This window comes from Ctenopharyngodon idella, chromosome 16, assembly GCF_019924925.1.
Source record: "Ctenopharyngodon idella isolate HZGC_01 chromosome 16, HZGC01, whole genome shotgun sequence".
NCBI classification, from domain to species: domain Eukaryota; kingdom Metazoa; phylum Chordata; class Actinopteri; order Cypriniformes; family Xenocyprididae; genus Ctenopharyngodon; species Ctenopharyngodon idella.
Window position 1 is genome coordinate 22,209,795 of NC_067235.1, and position 19,453 is coordinate 22,229,247.

Below are 19,453 nucleotides of genomic sequence, written 5' to 3' on the forward strand. Positions count from 1 at the left end.
ATAAACTCTTAGTGTTCTTTACATTTAGAGATTGGAATATTACAGCGGGCCTTTTTGACCAGTCGTAAATGCTTATAAACCTTTAAGATTTTGTGTACTTGGTAATACTTGTAAACCTGACTTTGTCTTCACAGCCAAATTATCATGTGGGACTTCGGTGGGAGGTACTGGAGGAATTCAAACTCCAACACAAGAGCCCAAGTCACTCCCAAATGCCAGCTTCTCTCTGACTCCAAACAAACCTAAATCTGAGAAAGATGCTTATAATTAGTGTCAAAATTTACAGATTTTCTTGTAATTGTTTGTTCCAGAACCATTTCAGGCTTAGCACTCTGTCATTCTGGTATTTCTATTGATGTAAATCATTGTGATTATGAATAACTGAACATTCATAGTAGAACTTAAGCAATAAACTGCATTGAAAACACTTTTAGTTTATTCTTCACTGTTCAAATTTTACAATACAGCTTTGTCAACCAAGGCTGAAATTTCTCTTTGACCACACCAGCAATATAAAACATAATCAACATCAACATCGTGCAACAGAGATATTGAAAACAACATACCGCACACAGAGAGAAAACTAATTATAATTTTGATTAATATATCCAATCGCAGTGGGTATTTTTTTTTTTTAATTAATGAGGTGATAAAATGAATACATCATACAGTCACATGGAATAAGGACTGACCAATGGCAGGAGAACATATGAGTAATCCTGACCGTTTCACTTTCTGCAAGTTTCCAGATGCTGCAACAGGCTTGTGTGCCACTGACTGGGGGCTATTCTGAGATGCTAATTATCACTTTATTCCTGGAGATTATAAGAAGCCTTTCCTCTTTGTCTAGACTGTTCTGCTCTGGCTGTCTGGACACTTTTGATTACGTTCACCCATATGAATGAAGTAAAGGTTAGGGCATTTTCTCAAAATGTGGCAATTTTTTAAATCACTTCCACATGAACTATGAAACAAAGTTGCACATTAAGGGCTGAAATATTAAAAGTTTTTTTTAGTCTGTGGTGTAAAAGATTAGTTTAGAATTTTTACTGTTCTTCTGTTTAGTGCATCAGTGGCAGACTGCCCAGCTGTCGGTTTTAATTTGTAAACAGTGGAAACCTCAGCAGTAACCTAGTGCATACTTCAAGGTTTTGGCAAAATATAAACACATCACACAAACCTTGCAAAATGCTGTGTATATGCCCCTCAAAAATATTTCAAGTATGTACCAATTTGTTGTTTTGCATTATTTTAGTTTTCTCTGTTAAGAGCTCAATCGTCACCACATGTTATTTCTCAAATCTAGTTATTTATAATTGGTCAATACATTATAGTAAATTCAAGCACTGTTAAAAAAAAAAAAAAAAAAAAAAATCTTGTTAAATGTGGTTGTCAGAAATTCACCATTAAACAGGGACTGTGTTTCAGGTATTACAAGAAGACAATGTATATTTTTCTTATTTTATTAAGTAATGTTAATAGGTCGGTCTACTTAAACTACCAAAATCATGCAGGGACTTCTGGGAATGTCATTTTACTGTTCTTGACTAAATTATATGCTAAACCATTTACAATTTGTCACTGTATAAGATTACAGTTAACCAGTTTGTGTTCAAGTATTTCTTTAAAAATTACAAACATTTTTACAGTGCAACAAAATTTAAGTAGAATTTAAAATTAGTATTAGCAATATCTGTTTTCTTACACCTGCATTCTCACCTCCTGGCAGGAGGAAATGGATTTTGGGGATACAAAGTTCTCTGTCTTGGTCCAACTGCTATTATCTTGAATTCTGTTGGGTTTGGGTTTGTGTGTGGGTGTAAATGTCATGTATTTTTTAGACTCAACATGTATTATATAAGCATGTATAGATTCAGCATGTATAACAAGGAGAGGACCTCAAAAAAGCCGCTCTCCTGCACATATTTCTTCTATTATGTTATGTATTCTTTTCCACTAAATATATCCAAAAGCAAATAAAATAAAATTTTAGGTCTAAGAAAAAATATATGGCTTGTATCTTCTGAAAGGTAAGTGAGGTTTCAGAATGAATGGCTTGCTTAGATTTCATGTCATGCCATAATTATGCCACTGCCAACAAAGACATAATTAAGACGTGAGAAATCTAAACATTTGTCTTCTATGTTAGTAATTTTATAATAAGCTATAACTGTTGGAAATGTTCACTTTCTAAATAATTCAGATGTTTTATTTTGATTCCATTCCCCTAAACGACTGAACTGGAGTGAACTGAAGGAAAACTTCCAGCAAACTCCCACTAAATCTGACAGGCTGACGTAAAGCGAGACTCCAGTAACACTGAACGACACATCTGTGCGTGTCACTGTGGATGCCACGAGGGAACGCTTGTGGATTGTACCTGTAGCAAACAACATTTCTTGTTTCAATGTATTTCTCTCAGGAATATAGTAATGTGGAGACTCCTGTTGTGGATTCTTTTGACAGCCAGGGTGCACCAGGTGAGTCTTATCATATACTGTTGATTTAATGCAGTATTTAAGGTAAAAATTCGCACAACTGAAGCCGGTTTTCACAATTAAAGCAAGCAAGACTATTTGTTATAAGCTGTCTTTTCGCTCAGTGAGAGACACCGTCGCTGATTCTTGGAAAGCGCTATTTGTCTTTCAAATCCATACATACTTGAAAACTCATTACAACCCATGATGACAGTAGTGCAAATAAACTATTTTACGGTTTATACTCGGAAATGTTGCTTCAAGTCTAGACGTTCAGTAGATTGTAATGCATAATTTGTAATGGAACAGGATTCTTTTTACCACATTTGTTGACATTCTTCGCAATAAAAGTGCTGTAATATCCTGAATATCAATTACGCGATATTGTGATATTGCTATGCAACCGTAATATAAACAAGTATTGATATTAATCACTTACGTCTCACACAAAAATCGGTTTGTTTGTTATTTATTCTCCGCCAACAAAATTAAAGCATCAAGTGTTGCTTGTCACAGACTGAAAACCGGTCTGGAACAGCGCATACGATTGGAACGGATCGGCAGAGATTTACCATTCTCTTCTTCTGCAATCCGTTGGAGTTCTAACCCGGGTTTCCCTTTCATCCACTGGTCTTATTGACTGGAGCGAAAGAACAAATGAGACCGAGCCAAAACTGTTGCAGGCAGTGTTTGATTTTTAAAAATCAAAATTTATGTGAAAGTAATGTTGCATTTCTCTCTGTTTGTATCACTGTTCAGATTAGCCATTTTTGTGTCGAAAAACAGTAATTCTGTTTAAAAGTGATTATGTGCTGTCTTATTGTTCATATTAGAAACTAAGCCAGTGCATCCTCTGCAGTGACGTTTTTGGGTATTTAAAGGGCCCAATTTCAATGCAATTTCAAAGCAAACTCTCTGTTGCCCCAAAGTGGCTAAAGGTGGCATATCTTCTTCATGTTCATCTCTTCTCTTCCACACAGGCCAGTTCCCACAACTCCACAGACTCTCCTCTTATGACCACAGATTTGGACCCTTATAACCGAAATCGATACTGCAAATGGCCCTGTAAGTGCCCCAAGAGTGCCCCTGTTTGCCCACATGGGGTTAGCCTGTTGACAGATGGATGTGACTGCTGCAAGGCCTGTGCCAAGCAGGTGGGAGAAACCTGTAACGAGAGAGATACCTGTGACTATCATAAAGGACTTTACTGTGACTACAGCGCTGACAAGCCGAGGTACGAAAAAGGAGTATGTGCATGTAAGTGACCCCACATATTCTTTAACTGGCTTGGCTTCATTTAATATGCATTAGATTAAATATACAATGACATTGTTATAATGCAATTTCAAGAAATGTTTATTTTGTGTAAATGTGAAGAATTTGACTGATAATAAATTTTAAAAGATGTAATGCATCTAAGATACCAGAGAAAATGTCAATTTTGCCCTCTCTCTCTCTCTCTCTCTCTCTCTCTGCATATATAATATTTATACATATATACACAAAATATATAATCAGCATAATAATTTGACTGATAATGAATTTTAAATCCCAGGCAATGTTGTCTGAGACTTCTGGACCCCACAATATTTGAAAATTATGTAAATATTATTATACTCAAATTAAATTTATACAATTACAACAGTTTTTAGTACCAACAGATTAAATGCAATATCTACTTCTTTTCTTATTCTGTGTCAAATTGGTACTCAGGCACAAAACAGAACCTTCTGAGTTGACAAGTATTCTTTCTGTCCTTGATTTAAAGGAACACTCCACTTTTTTTGAAAATAGGCTCATTTTCCAACTCCCCTAGAGTTAAACAGTTGAGTTTTACCGTTTTCGAATCCATTCAGCCGATCTCCGGGTCTGGCGGTACCACTTTTAGCATAGCTTAGCATAGTTCATTGAATCTGATTAGACCGTTAGCATCTCGCTCAAAAATGACCAAAGAGTTTCAATATTTTTCCTATTTAAAACTTGACTCTTCTGTAGTTACATCATGTACTAAGACCGACGGAAAATGAAAAGTTGTGATTTTCTAGGCCGATATGGCTAGGAACTATACTCTCATTCCAGCGTAATAATCAAGGAACTTTGCTGCCGTACCATGGCTGCAGCAGGCACAATGATATTACGCAGCGTCTCTCACAAATGTCTCCATGGTTGCAAGGCACGCTCCCTGTGCAAGCAGGGGGTCACAGGCGCTGCGTAATATCATTGCGCCTGCTGCAGCCATGGTACGGCAGCAAAGTTCCTTGATTATTACGCCGGAATGAGAGTATAGTTCCTAGCTATATAGCTATTCCTAGTCTTAGTACATGATGTAACTACAGAAGAGTCAAGTTTTAAATAGGAAAAATATTAAAACTCTTTGGTCATTTTTTAAAGAGATGCTAACGGTCTAATCAGATTCAATGAACTATGCTAAGCTATGCTAAAAGTGGTACCGCCAGACCCGGAGATCGGCTGAATGGATTCGAAAACAGTAAAACTCAACTGTTTAACTCTAGGGGAGTTGGAAAATTAGCCTATTTTCAAAAAAAGTGGAGTGTTCCTTTAAAGGAAAAAAATGATCCAGTCTCTTGTGTGTTTCAGATGTTATGGGAACAGGATGTGAGCATAACGGCGTGATTTATCGTAATGGCCAAAGTTTCCAGCCCAGTTGTAAGTACCGCTGTCTGTGTGTGAATGGGGCAATTGGATGTGTGTCACTCTGCACCGAGTACCAGCCACCCCGGGTCTGGTGTCAGTCGCCCAAGCGAGTGAAAATCCCAGGCCAATGTTGTGAGAAATGGTTCTGCGAAGAGTCCCGTAAACCACGCAAGACCAACCCCAGACACGCCCCTGAGGAGGGTGAGTTATTGTGTGTTATTGTTTTGTGTGGTGGTGAAATGTCCATAAGAATACTTCTGGTGCTCTTACATTTTTAGTTACTCGTCGTTGACGAATCTCACACCTCTTCTTTTGTCTTTTTCAGACTCCCTCACCACTAATGATATTTGGCATAAAAATTGCATTACCCAGACTACCCCATGGAGTCCCTGCTCAAAGACCTGTGGGCGGGGCATATCATTGCGCATTTCTAATGACAACGCTGGCTGTGTGATGGAGAAAGAGACTCGACTGTGTAACCTCCGACCTTGTGAGGTCGACATCACCAAGCACTTTAGAGTAAGAATTAATTTCTTCTCTATTTCATTTGCTCATCCATCTATACTTTTCCTCACTTATTTTAATGATAGAATATGAATAATCTAAATCAGGGATGGGGAACTTCGGTCCTGGAGGGCCACTGTCCTGCAGAGTTTAGCTCCAACCCTAATCAAACACTAGTCAATGTCTTCAGGATTGCTAGAAAGCTAGACTGATTGTCTGTCTGTCTGTCTGTCTATCATATTTGTGATTCAGCCAGGTAAAAAATGCCTGAACATCTACCGTGAGCCAGAGTTTCAGAACTTCACCATCTCAGGCTGTATCAGTAAGAAGGCGTATTGGCCCAAGTACTGTGGAGTCTGTACTGATGAGCGCTGCTGCATCCCCTACAAGTCTAAGACCATTGAGGTGGAGTTTGAGTGTCCAAATGGATCCGTTTTTACTTGGAAATACATGTGGATCAATGCCTGCTTTTGCAACCTCTCCTGCAGGAACCCAAATGATATTTTCGCAGATCTGGAGCAATACTATGAGTTCAATGAGATTGTTAACTAATTAACCAAGACCCAGATGCAATCTCTTTTTATGGCATCCTTGCACTCACATTTGTAGTCCGTGAAAAACATCCATGCTTACAGTGTGACAGTGACAGGGATGGAATCAGCACAGAAAGGAATCGTTTACTGTTGATGAGAAATCATATCCTATAGTTTATCATGAAAATTAGCACAGTTACTCATATTGAGATGGCTTGTGAGGGAAACGTTAGTTCAGACTGAAGGACATTATGGTACAAGAAGATTTCTAATGGATTTATGAGGGACAAAACTTGTTAAATTTAAAGGTGCAATGTGTCAATTTTCGGAGGATCTATTGACAGAAATGCAATATAATATACATAACTATGTTTTCAGTGGTGTATAAAGACCTTACATAATGAACCGTTATGTTTTTATTACCTTAGAATGAGCCATTTCTATCTACATACACTACGGGTCTCCTTACATGTTAAGTCGCCATTTTGCTCCGGCATGTTTCTACAGTAGCCCTAAATGGACAAACTGCTCTACAGAGCGCGTTTGCTTGACTGGCTACTCTCTGCTGTCTCAGACATCTTTGTCCTGTGTTGGCCACCGTACCTTCTCTATATTGCATTTCGCAACCTCACCGCTAGATGCCGCTAAAATTTACAACACTGCACCTATAAAATGTTCTGTTGACTGCCTGCTACAAATCTGTGCAAAGTCAGAAAAGAAACAAAACACTTTTTTATATTTTATATATAAAAAGAAAATATTGCCTTAAACGATAAAAGGAATTCTCCTTAAAGGAATACACATCATCAGTTTTTGAAAATATATATGTTAGTTAAAATGGTGTTAAAAGACGTGTTTGTGTCATATTCTGAACATATACAAGAGAAGTGATATTGATCTCTTTTTTTATTCAGACATTTATATTGCCAAGTTGTTGCTGGTTTGTTATATTTAATTCTGGAAATATGCCAGGAATTTATCTTTTTTTTAATAAAAAAGACATGCTTATCTTTATGCTTTTTCTTGTATTTCTATTGTCACTCAAAAGAGTGATTTACATAATTTCTGTAATGGTGCAGTTTAAAATTCATGACATAAATATATTGTATGTAATTATGCTTTCAGAGTGTAAGACATTAAATAGCAGTGATACTGACTAAATTTACTCAGTTATATTTTATTAATACAATTGTTAAATACAAAGTCACCTTCCCAACATTCAAAGATTTTACCGTAGTCTTGCTTAGTGATATAATATCAGTGAGACAACCACCAGAAATGATTCAGAAATTTTATCAAATGTTTTGTAGACTACATGTGGTCATTCTTAATAGACTAAGCAATACTGTTGAGTATATTTGACATAACTGTTATCAATTACGAGTGTAGAATTTATATGTAAAAAGAAATAATAATGTATAAAAAAATCCCCCAACATTCAGCCTTATCAGAAAACCCTCAGCAAAAAACACGCACACACACACACTTTTAATATACAAACATATTGTCGCATCTAAACTGTACACATCACATAGAACCTTCTTAACATATTTATATTATATAATCATAATAAAATATTACATATTGTACAAGTATGAGCAATATTTGTTTGCTGTGAGGGCCATCTCTATTCTAATATCCCTTCTGATAAACAGTAATGATACATTAAACATTATATAATCACAGGAGCATCAGCTTTCAGGTTCAAATTCTGAATTTCAGGTCCAATTTTAAACCGCCTGCTGAGTTCCATTCTGATTTGCACGGTGATATAATTTCATGAGGCGTTCAGCAGGACAGCTGTACGGAAAGTGTGGGACCTGAGGAACTGTGCTCTACGTTGGCGTTGGAGGCGCTCTCCATGGAGACGTCAGTGTGGGAGCGTCCACGCTGCTCATCTGCCGTGTTTGTACCGCTGCGGTTGTGGTTGAGGGATGAGTTACTAGCCGTACGAGATCGAGCCAGACGGGTCATACTGGCAGAGGGCACTGTGGAAAAGAAGGTGATAAAAGAGAGTGAGACCATGATTTTCTTACTTATAAAATGCCATATTTTTTTGACAGTAGTTTACTATTGCTGTTAAATAATGTGTGCTTACTGTAACCCATGCCCTGGATAAAATATTTGAAAGCTTCTATTAGTTTGCCAGGCTGTGAGAGAACATAAACATGTAGTGTAAACTCACTTATAATCACTGTAATTTCAAATATGTAGATTAAAGGATTAGTTTACCCAAAAATTAAAATTGTCATTAATTACTCACCCTCATGTCGTTCCACACCCGATAAAAAAATAACAAAATAACGACTTTATTAAACAATATCTAGTGATGGGCGATTTCAAAACACTGCTTCATGAAGCTTCGAAGCTTTACGAATCAGTTGTTTCGAATCAATGTTTCGAATCAGTGGTTCGGAGCGTGTATCAAACTGCCAAAGTCACGTGAACTATTGAAGTTTCAAAACACTTATGGCGTAACGAAGCCTCGTTTACTGGAATCATGGGGTTTTGGCGCTCTGAACCACTGATTCGAAACAAATGATTTGTAAAGCTTCGAAGTTTCATGAAGCAGCGTTTTGAAATCGCCCATCACTAGATATTGTTGAACAAAAGTCGCTATTTTGTTATTTTTGGCGCACAAAAAGTATTCTCGTCACTTTATAATATTAAGGTTGAACCACTGTAGTCACATGAACTGTTTTAAATATGTTTTAGTAGCTTTATGGGCATTGAAAAAGTGAGTGTTATTGCTGGCAATGCAGGCCTCACTGAGCCATCGGATTTTATCAAAATAAATATCTTAATTTGTGTTCCGAAGATGAACGAAGGTCTTACAGGTGTGGAACGACATGAGGGTGAGTAATTAATGACATAATTTTAATTTTTGGGTGAACTAACCCTTTAAGAATGCAGATTTGAATGTGTGTGTCAATATCTAAAATCTCTATATGCAAATGATATATACCTGATCAACCTGAGGCAGGCCGCCACAGTCAGCCATCTAGAAAAAATAGTCAAATATTAAAAATGACAGTTTAACCATTATGCACAAAATATCTGTGCCTGTAAAAGTCATATTATTTTATCCAAACTAGATTTTTTTTTATCCAAACTAGAAACTAGGCTATTCATCAAATCAGATATTTTTGGGTTTCTCAAGGTCACTGACCTTGAGAAAGGTGGTCGTTGTTGGATTCATTCTGGAGTTGCTGTCAACCTGTGAGGTAAAATATTTAGATAACCATTAAATTATGTTTTGTTTCCGATTTATTTACAGTATATAGTCAATAATGGTGAAATTGCTGCAGCCAATCACCTTGGCATCTCTAAAACTTTTAAGACAGTAAAGAAATAACTTTTCTCACCACAGCATCCACAGCTGGAGAATTATCACCCACTATCAGCAAAACTGGACACCTGTCATAAAGACAAACCATTTAATGATTGAAAAACAATTGTAAGGTCTAATGCTGTCAAAATTAGTATGTTTACTGTCACCAAGTGGGACTTACTGGAGGGTTCGTGTATTAACGTTTCCTCCTTGTACCGGTCTCTCGATCTCCAGATCCCGTCGGCTGAGAAATGAAGGAAAGATGATGAGGCTTTCAGTAACTTATAGGTGATTTTTTCTCTGCAGTATTGCAATAAATAGATGCTGTAAAGTTCATTAAAAGAATCCAATCCAGGAACTGAGTGACTGCAGAGTCACAGATTGCATTAGTGATACCTTTTGAAAGACTTGACAAACTGCTGCAGATTGGACTGGTTAACATTGTTTGTAATGAGATGACGGAAGGTTGCGATCAGTTCATGATTGTTATGTATCTCCTCCTACATCAAAACAACCAATACATTGAGAATTAATTTGCATGTTATATATCATTTCAAATGATAGACTATTCATGATAAATTTATCTTTTTTATTATATTGTCAAATGAGTGTTTTTATAATATATATTCAACAGTTCTCACCTTTCCAAACAAGTGTGAAATTACAGTATCAGGGAGAGCGTGAGTCCAGCTTGTAATCTGTTGAAAATGTCACGCTTTAGTGAGGATTTGTGCATTGTAACAAATATATAAGCTCCTTCAAATTAGTTTAATAATGCAATACTTTCAAATCTCATAAGAATGCAAATCTAGCAGAAAAAAAAACAGCTTTTGTACCTTTTGTGCTGCCCAGTCCATAAAACCCTCTGCCTGAGCGCTCATATTAATCAGAACAAGACCTTCAACCATGTCTGGGTATTTTAGCTTTAAGAGATACATGGAAACAAAATAAAAAATTAATTATTGAATATTCACTACTGGAATGTGGTTTGTACCAAGGAAACATTCCTGTGTATTAACAAGCAAGCTGGCGATAATAATGAACAGGATTACACTGCAAGTATCAACATTGCTTTGTAGCAAGAGTTGCAGAACTGTAATCCGTGTTATTCAAGGCCATTCAAAATGCAAATGAGAGAAAAAGTGTATAAAACTCACTGCAAAGCGGGCAAGGATGTTGGCTCCGGCACCGACCGCCATTCCAATCACACTCTTCAGACTATAAGGGAAAAAGAGCAAGCATTCAAGTTCAAGAGCGCTCATAAGAGCCTCAAAAACAAGAGTTAAACATCTAAAATGGGTTTTATACCATTATTGAGAATTGAAGACTTACCCAAAATGCTTAAGGACCATAGGGAGGGTCTCTGAGAGCTGATCCATCGAAGGGTAGGTATACCTATAATAACAGACAGTGGTTTATTTGTTAGCCTCACACATGTGGAACAATATGGAGTATGGCAATCAAACAGCATGACAGGTTAATTAGGACTGGCTGATGGCCTTCCAGGCATTAGCGAGCTCATAATCTGTCTGGATGCCTTTCTGGATGGTTGGATTATGGGCAATGGATGTCAGTTACGTTGCTGTAGCAGATGGCAGATCATAAATGTTCTCTGCTCCCCTATAAGTGACATGCTGACCTACATTCTGCTAGTCTGGTGCCATAGGGTGCTGATTAAAGCTGTCTGCATTATATTTCCTAGCGCAGACCCGCTCCAAATGAGCACATTATAAACGGATTTCCTGTCTTAGAAGCTGGGGAAGTTAAACTAAAGCTGTTTTTTTGTCTTTGTTGACAGAATGAGAGAGAGCAACCATTCATTTTGAATGTTGCTGAGACAGAAATCTTAAGGTTTTAGTTAATTGTATCCCTTCGGATGTTGTGATAGACCTGGAACCGTAATCAGGTGGCATAATGAACTCTCACTTACTCTGTGGAGAGTGTGCTGGCACCCTCCTGCTGTCCTGGGGCGTCAACATGACACACAGCAAAGTGCTGCATGATCTCATGCATGTCTTTGTGATTAAAGAGTGACTCAAAACAGCTCTTATCTGCAGAACAAAGAACACAACTGTGTTACTAAGCCTTTGATATTCATACAAAGTTTTTTTCAGTCCATTAAGACAGAATACAAATGAGATAGGACTAGTTTTAAGAGTACTGGAACTTGCATTGATAATGTTGCTTTAAACACACACACACAAACTAAGCACATTTTTTTGAACCTCTTGCAGAAAAGTCTTACAGACACAGCTCCGGCATAAGGGAGGTATAGAGGAGACTCTTACGGTTCAGTCCAATGTCATGGAAAGTCAGGATGGTAGGCCGGTTGCCCCTCGGAGCACCCTTCATGGTGCAGTGCACCTTACCGAAGGAAGTCTCCACATCATCCTCCTACACGAGCAAAGTTATGGTCAGGTTTATAACTAACATCTCACCTGCATTTATATCAAAACAAAGGTTTAGTTGGAGAATTTTGCAATGCTTTAGGGCCTTTATAATATGGAGAGGAAATTCTAATACTCATTAATCTCATTCATTCTTAATGGTTGCAATCAGAACATGTCAGAATATATGGTTCAAAATAGTTTTGACTGACTACTGTTGTTAATATGGACATTGTGAGCATGTAGCACACCAAAAAAATCCACCCTATAGTCTTAAATAGGGCCTTGACCGGACATAGTAAAGTTGCTGGACAGTAAACAACACAAATGCCATCAAAAGACAACAAATATCACCACCAAAATCCCTTAAAAGAAACACTTAAAGCTCAAACATGCAACATTCTTTGTATCCATATCCATATGCATATGCAACAACAGGAGATCAATAAAATCATATCAGAACTCACAGTGATGTCAAGTTCAAAGACGCTGCCCTCAGAGTCCTCCAGTACCATGGTTACAGTTGTTGTGGAAAGCCGGTGTACAAAAAAAGGTGTATTTGAATAGAGTAGGTCCTGTTTCGTTGCTGCCTCAAGCTGCGAGTTGCACAGAATTCACTGAGCTCTGGGTTTTATATCCCCTTGTTTACAGTGTGGCGTAAACATCCCACTCCCAGCATGCCTTGCATAGTGGCCAGAAGGAGCCTAATTCTTAAAGGATGGAAGCTCCACAAATTGGATCAGTAAATTAAGCTGGACACATTACTGAACACGTCCCACCTTTTTGGTGTTCCCAAGTAAACATTTTATGAATGAGACGCATGGAATCTTGGGAGTTTTGAAGATGCATTGCAATATATGAATTATACAGTGTTTTTATTGATTAATTAAACCTTTTCGTTAAACAAAACGCTTAAATAGATATATCACCCAAAAATGAAAATTCTATCATCATTTACTCACCATGTCGTTCCATTCCTGTATAACCTTTTCTCTTTATTGGAACACAGAAAATATTTTAAACTTGCTTTCATTGAATAAACAAAACAAATATAAGAAATACATAAATATTTGTAAAAATCGAATAAAATATATAATATTTAATAAAATAAATAATAAAAGCATTTTTTTTTTTTTATATATTTTCTTTTGTGTTCCACAAAAGAAAGTCAGTCATACAGGTTTGGAACAACATGAGGTGAGTAAATGATGACAGAATATCAATATTTGGCTGAACTGTTTCTTTAATCATAGTCAAATTTAGATATAAATGTGGCATATGCATATGATACACGATGCTAACTAATTTTTCACTCCTGTTGTTTCACTTTTGTCGCCTTTGTTCTGTCGACATTACTATTTTGCCCTAAAAGCCATGACAATCTATTTAAAATGCTGTTGCTTTAAAAAAAAAAGAAAAAAGAAAAGAAATGCCATCAACTGTAGTCACGCACTTAAGGAATCTTGACCTCACAGTAAGATCTAAAGAACTCTGTTTACAGTGTCCATCATCAGAGTAACAGCGCTAAGCTCATTTAGCACAGGCACAATGTGCAACATGTTCGTACAGGCGTGAGGCAGTTTGGGGCAGATGGCATTTCTGTGGTCCAGACGTCATTGTTGCTGAGAGCCCTTACAAGTGTCCCTGTCGAGCACACGACGGTGGCCTGGAAAGCAGTACTGAAATCATCTTGGAGGATCAGTGTGACAAAGCAAGCTGTTTCTTCAGTTCTCATTGATGGCTACTGTTAATGTTCCACCAAATCTATATGCATCTTTACAGTTCAAAAGTTGTTTTTTTAAGAAATTAATCCTTTTATTCAGCAAGGATGCATTAAAATGATCAGTGTTGAAAAATGACAACTGTTTTCAACACTGATAATAATCAGAAATGTTTCTTGAGCAGCAAATCAGCATATTAGAATGATTTTGGATGGACCATGTGACACGGAAGACTGGAGTAATGATGCTGAAAATTCAGCTGTCATCACAGGAATAGATAAAAATAATATATTAAAATAGTTATAATCATTTGCAACGATGTTACAGTTTTCAGACTTCTTTTTTTGATGAAATAAATGCATCCTTGTTGAGAATAAGAGACTTCTTTCAAAAATCTGTATGTGTTAAAATGAAGATATAATTCAACTGTTAGTATTTTTGTTAACTGTTATTTAAAGAAGCCAGGTGATGCAGCCTACTTAGTTCTGCTAGAGAAAGGTAATGCATATCTGTTAGAAAAGGGTTAAGATGAGCTGTAATCCTTATCAATGAAGGGATAGTGTCAACCCATCTGCCATGAGACTGCTGTTTCATGCTTGGTCTGTATAGCTTGTGATTGTTACACAGACACGTCTGATTTTAAATTAAATTAATCAAATACAGAAAAAACTATCATAAACATGTTAAAATTTTTTATTTGGATTTTCACAAAACAAAATTTGTTGAAATTGCACTTTTAAAAAAATAATTTGTGCAAAAACAAATTTTACAAACAAACAATATCAAAACCTGATCTGTTCGGTGTGCCATCATCATCCATATTACATGATGCAGAAGGATTCGGGGTCACCTGCATAAAGTTTCTTTAACAATCACTAAATCAACAATCTCTGACTATATTTGATGAATAATTGTTTTATGTTGGTAATGTCACTGATATGTAATTGTTTGCCAATGTTCTCTCAAATATGAAGTTCTCTCATGAAACTCTAGATGGCACAGGCGAATTGGTTCCTGCTATATCAGTAGGCAATGAGCTCGCTACTGAACCTTCAAATACTTGACATCAACATTTGCTGTAGCAGTTGCAGCGTGCTTTCAGAAACCCTCCACCTTCCCCAGCTCCGCCTGTATGGATCTGCTACGGGTGATTCATGTATGCTATATTGTACAGCAGCAGCATGTCTTACTTGCTCACAGCAGCGTGTCATGTATGTATTGGCAGTAGAAAGTCCCGTACTTGCTCTGCAGCAGCAGCATAGCAGATCTATTCTGCCAAGACTGAATATATCAACATTGTCATATCCATTTCCATGCCAAACACTCTGAGAGTTGTCATGACGGAACTCTCATTAATTCAACCTGTTTTAATGAAGCATTCAGGATACTGGAGAGCCAGTGTAAATAAAATGCTTTTCGAGGTTTATTCAAAAAATGTTTAGCCTACTAATATAGTTTAACTCAAACCATAGTACTATTTCCTAGTACTAAGTAACAACTGACGTGGACTTGTCCATCTGTTGCTTGACATATGTGAGCCTCATCTTTTATTAGGCAATGACCTGCATAAATTCTACACCAGACAGAGTACTTAACCTATAAATGGCGATGATGTAAAAATAAATGACCTAATGACCTCATTACATATATGTAATGGTGATGGATACCACAATAAAGAAGTAATTTTATAAAATAAGGTAGGCTTCATTATTATGCAGGACACCTGAGTAGCCTACTATTTTTTTTAGGTATTATTTTGAAATATAGTCTCATTATATACGAAAATATATGTAAATGACATGGTTATAGTGAGCTAAATTCTACATTAATAGTTAAATTAGATAAATTCCACATTTCATGACCTACTGACACATTTTCATGATGTTTCACGCTAGATGGCGCAATATTAACAGTATTTAATTATTTAGTGATTAGTTCGGCAATAGATTAGAGCCAGTGTATTGATGTGAATGTGAATATACTTAATTAGTAGGCTACATTTTAACTAATTTCAATCCATATATTACAATAATTGTAACCAAATATGAATTTCTGTGAACTCTCTTCTCTTCTCTCATAAAACTCTTCACATGTTCAGTTTAACTCATAAAAACGTGTCTTTTATTGTTTTGAATTAATCGTGTTTTTATTAGTAAAAATACTGAAATTATAATCTAACGTCAGTTTTACACTATCTTTTCCCTCTCGGTTGCTCTGGGTGACGCTGCGTCTCCATGGTTGCAGCAGGGGAATCTCCGCGCTTGCGTGCGCACACGCACTCATACACACACACACGGATACACACTGAATCACATGGAGCGAGTCTGACAAATCTGTGAGTATGAAAAAGCAATATGAAAATGACCAGAAAGTCGTCTACTAAGACAAAACTATGTGTTTAACAGCTTTGTGAAATCAGGGTATTCTCTTGTAATCAGCGCGACTCGTATTTCTGACGGCGGAGAGCGCGCGCTGAGCGAATATTCGTATCGTTTTGGGGCTGTTATAGTCAATAACTTTTCATATATTTCATATATCATACATATTAGTTAACGCCCGACATATTATGTTGTCAGTGCTGTTTTTAAACAATGTGGGAAGTTCGTTTGTCAAGGAAAGTGGTCGTCTGCTACCGGCGTTTTCAGAACAAAAGCGTTGAGGGGCTGTTAGCGTTAGCGCGCTGCTAACGGTGTGTGGAGGTATTTCTTTCACACAACACCCGTTATATTAACCTTATGTGTTCATATTAACATTAATAATTAAGGAGCGCCCAGATAATAAATTTATCTTTATTGTTCTGCATTAGAAAGTCAACTCGCTTTGTGTATGGAATGGGACACAGCTGGACGCCTATCAGCATCCATCTATCGCATAACGATGGAGAAAGTAAAAGAAAACCTGTAACTTTGGACGTACATGAATATTATTTTGCTAAAGTGGAAATGTGGATTTTGGTTTTAACTCAGTAGCACAATAAAAGCAACAAGTTGCGATCAAGCGCGGGTTGTGCTTGTGTGTGGTCTCTTTGTCTGGTATCGTATCTGTCCCAGGGTGCTTAAGTCTGTAAACCTTTACTAATGATGCAACTATTATTTGCATATAAGTTATGTTTTTCACTTGAACTGCCTGGTGGTTCAGTTCTGGTTAAGGTGCGATTTGTTTTCGCAGGAAGAGATGTTCCCAGATTAAAGAGCTCTCTTTTATCTCAAGTTCATGTTTCAGTATTTCTTCACAGCTGTAGCTGACTGTTTCAGATAAACGCTATTATAAGAAGCGGATATAAAGCTGTCGTTGCCGAGATGTGACCTGTGTGGACCATTAGCTCAAGTATTCAAGATTTCTATTGTGTTTTTGGCATTTGCACAGAAGGTGCATTTCGGGTGCTTTTGCCTTTTGGTTTGTCTAACTTAAGTTGCTGTAAAACCGTATACAAAATTTATATAAGATATATGAGTGCATCAGTTGGCATGCTTTCAAGTTTTTCCTGTTTACATGTAGCTGGGTAGTGTGGTAAGACATCCCAAACTTCATCTAAAACTTATTTTATATAACATTTATTTATTTATTGCTATTATACATGCAGGAATTAGGATTAGGATTTCTACTTTTTTTCTACAGTACAATTGTATTTTTAACATTGCGGACTATTTAAAGGGATAGTTCTCTCCCTCATGTCATTCCAAACTTGTATGATTGACTGTTTTTTTGCGGAACACAAAGTTATTTTTACATGAAGAACAGTTTTGGAGACGATTGACTTCCATTGCATGGACAAAAACTTTGAGACCTTTCCTTAAGATATCTTTAATGTTTCACAGAAGAAAGAACATCATACAGATTTGGAGCAGCATGAGGGTGAGTAAATGATGACAGAATGTCATTTTCATGTAAACTATCCCTTTAAAATGAGGTAGTGAAGATAAAAAATGATTAAAAATGGTGATAAACTCTAGTTCCCAGTTACAGGACAAGATATATTATGTTTAGAATTATGCATCAGCTATTCATTTAACAGTCTTTTAAGCAACTTACAAATGTGGAAAAGTAATACAAACACAAGCAACACGCTTTAAATATTAAAACTGGCTTGCGAACACAATGTCTCTACTTGTGCAGAAAAGAGAGAATCCTGATAAAGACATTCTTGTCACTTCTAGTGAAGTGAGAAATTCGCAAGAAAAGGTCAACACGTGGGTCTGGTATTTTGCTGCAGGTGATACATAAATGCTGTCTGTGTGTTCTCCTTTGAGTCTAGTTTTAGTGTCAAATAACTTTGTGGTATGATTCTTTGAACTTGCAAGTGAGCGTGTTATTTCTGTGGTGTTCATTTGATTTGCTGCTACCATTACCTCTAACTGTTCATCTAAGCAAGCAAACATTGTGCCATCTTTGCAACCAAACTTCTGCTGCAGTGGAAAAGCTCTATAGGTGCAAGCAAGAAGGGTAAGCCCACCTCTAATCAGTCAGGCAGGAAGAGTTTAGCCTGGGATGGGTTTCCTCCTACCTGCCGTGCACTCCAAGCAGCAGGTCATCAACCCGCCCTGTTAGTAATGGAATGTTGGAAGAGTTTTTACTTGGCTCTGTACACTGAAGTTTAACCGATGACGTAAGCTGCCACCATGGGGCAAGGGGTGGCTTCCTCCACGGCAAGTGAGTTACTCCCCTTTTATTAGGAAAAAGTGAGCGAATTTGGAAGCTTTGTAAGAAATGGAGATATTATAAAGGGGTGGGGGTGTTAATGTTTTCTTTGATTTTAACTTTTTTCTCTGTTTATGTTTCCCATTATTTTAGCACCACCTCTGTCTGTTTTCCATTTCGACACAGATGCTATAGTTTGTGTTTTTTTATTAGAGGGTTACTTCTGTTATTCAACCCGAAACGCAGTGGGTCTAATCAAAGCATGCTCCTTCATTCGAGGAAAGTCGGCCCCCAAGGGTATGTGACATTACCCAGCATGCATTTACTGAAGCCTGCTGCTGGGAATTCCTCCCTGAGAACAAAGTCGCTCGGGGCCGGAGTCTTAGAAACCTGTTACTCACTGCTGCATAATACTAGTAGTTTCATACAAGAAATAAACCGCAGGACTCTCCCACTGCAATTCTGCCTGTCAATCAGAGTGGCTCATCTGACTTTACCGGAGCCTGATAGTTTCTGGCTGCCTGACAGCCACATAAAGAGGCGAAAAAGGGGAGAAAATAGTGGAGGTTTCAGAAGTGCACTGTTGCCAAATAAAGGGTTATGCTGCGATTCCCAGAGGAGCAGTTGTCCCCGTTCTCTTAAACTGGCATTTAAGGTCACTCTTTGGGTACAGAAAGCACAATACAGTCATGGGTGGTGCTGTATACATGTATTCACACACATTGAGCACATTATTGTAAAAGGAACCTTTTACTGTAGTGTGAATAAGGTGTTTTCAGTGATCGTAGTACAATCGGATTGCACCTGACCACCATTTAAGTGGTGGTGCACTGAAACCACATTTGGAGGGGGTCAAGGATAGATTCTGACTACATTTAAGTCATCAGTATTTTTTTTTTTTTTTATGGGGTGCTTTATATCTCATTTCCCCGTTTCTCACTTCTAAATAGCTATTGGTGTCATTTATTGTGAGAAACAACAGACTAGATACAAAAAACCCCCCCAAAAAACAGCATTTTAAATTATTTTGGTGTTTTTTGTAAGTGATAGAAATGTTTTGTTAAACTAAAGTTTTTTCTAATATGCAAGTGGCCATTTTTTTGCAAGTGGTTTTTCAGATCCGGTGTGAACTGTGAAGTGTAAATGCCAACCAGGATATCCTGATGCAAAAGTTTTAACATCTGGTATAAAAGACGCTTAGATGTGA

General features: G+C 37.2%; 4 protein-coding genes across 7 annotated transcripts in view; 3 read left to right on the forward strand and 1 right to left on the reverse strand.

The window, feature by feature from the left end:
* tg (thyroglobulin) overlaps window positions 1-427 on the forward strand; it is a 38,858-nt gene extending 38,431 nt beyond the window's left edge. For all 3 annotated transcript variants that reach the window (XM_051865484.1, XM_051865486.1, XM_051865485.1), the window contains exon 48: window positions 135-427. In XM_051865484.1, the coding sequence (XP_051721444.1) occupies window positions 135-271 (137 nt within the window). In that variant the 3' untranslated portion in view covers window positions 272-427. The remainder of the gene's footprint in view (window positions 1-134) is intronic.
* Window positions 428-2,236: 1,809 nt separating this feature from the next.
* Window positions 2,237-7,177, forward strand: ccn4b (cellular communication network factor 4b). 2 transcript variants are annotated; one of them, XM_051865489.1, is made up of 5 exons: window positions 2,237-2,480; window positions 3,458-3,711; window positions 5,076-5,333; window positions 5,458-5,651; window positions 5,889-7,177. In XM_051865489.1, exons 2-5 carry the CDS (start codon window positions 3,597-3,599, stop codon window positions 6,186-6,188), a joined length of 867 nt encoding a protein of 288 aa, XP_051721449.1. In that variant the 5' UTR covers window positions 2,237-2,480; window positions 3,458-3,596; the 3' UTR covers window positions 6,189-7,177. The 2 variants fall into 2 exon arrangements, with proteins under 2 accessions (XP_051721449.1, XP_051721448.1); XM_051865488.1 differs by having other exon boundaries at window positions 2,238-2,480; window positions 3,458-3,734.
* A 149-nt stretch (window positions 7,178-7,326) lies between these two features.
* On the reverse strand, window positions 7,327-12,573 carry ndrg1b (N-myc downstream regulated 1b). Its single transcript, XM_051865491.1, has 14 exons — window positions 12,355-12,573; window positions 11,789-11,894; window positions 11,431-11,551; window positions 10,833-10,895; window positions 10,658-10,718; window positions 10,337-10,423; window positions 10,142-10,198; window positions 9,897-10,000; window positions 9,682-9,744; window positions 9,535-9,586; window positions 9,339-9,386; window positions 9,135-9,170; window positions 8,268-8,319; window positions 7,327-8,157 (listed from the first exon to the last, which is right to left on the reverse strand). Exons 1-14 carry the CDS (start codon window positions 12,400-12,402, stop codon window positions 7,958-7,960), a joined length of 1,098 nt encoding a protein of 365 aa, XP_051721451.1. The 5' UTR covers window positions 12,403-12,573; the 3' UTR covers window positions 7,327-7,957.
* Window positions 12,574-15,812: 3,239 nt separating this feature from the next.
* ptp4a3b (protein tyrosine phosphatase 4A3b) overlaps window positions 15,813-19,453 on the forward strand; it is a 29,172-nt gene continuing 25,531 nt past the window's right edge. The window contains exon 1 of the mRNA XM_051864555.1: window positions 15,813-15,943. The gene's annotated coding sequence lies outside the window, so the exon portion shown is untranslated. The remainder of the gene's footprint in view (window positions 15,944-19,453) is intronic.

What these genes read in the sequence shown, in the direction of transcription:
- ccn4b (XM_051865488.1), top strand. Translation starts at nt 2,433, where the DNA reads ATGTGGAGACTCCTGTTGTGGATTCTTTTGACAGCCAGGGTGCACCAG. An exon ending in TGACAGCCAGGGTGCACCAG is followed by an intron (nt 2,481 to 3,457) that starts GTGAGTCTTATC and finishes TCTTCCACACAG; the next exon opens with GCCAGTTCCCACAACTCCAC. An exon ending in CGAAAAAGGAGTATGTGCAT is followed by an intron (nt 3,735 to 5,075) that starts GTAAGTGACCCC and finishes TGTGTGTTTCAG; the next exon opens with ATGTTATGGGAACAGGATGT.
- ndrg1b (XM_051865491.1), bottom strand. Translation starts at nt 12,402, where the DNA reads ATGGTACTGGAGGACTCTGAGGGCAGCGTCTTTGAACTTGACATCACT. An exon ending in GCCAGCACACTCTCCACAGA is followed by an intron (nt 10,896 to 11,430) that starts GTAAGTGAGAGT and finishes CTGTTATTATAG; the next exon opens with GTATACCTACCCTTCGATGG. An exon ending in TTTCACACTTGTTTGGAAAG is followed by an intron (nt 10,001 to 10,141) that starts GTGAGAACTGTT and finishes GTTTTGATGTAG; the next exon opens with GAGGAGATACATAACAATCA.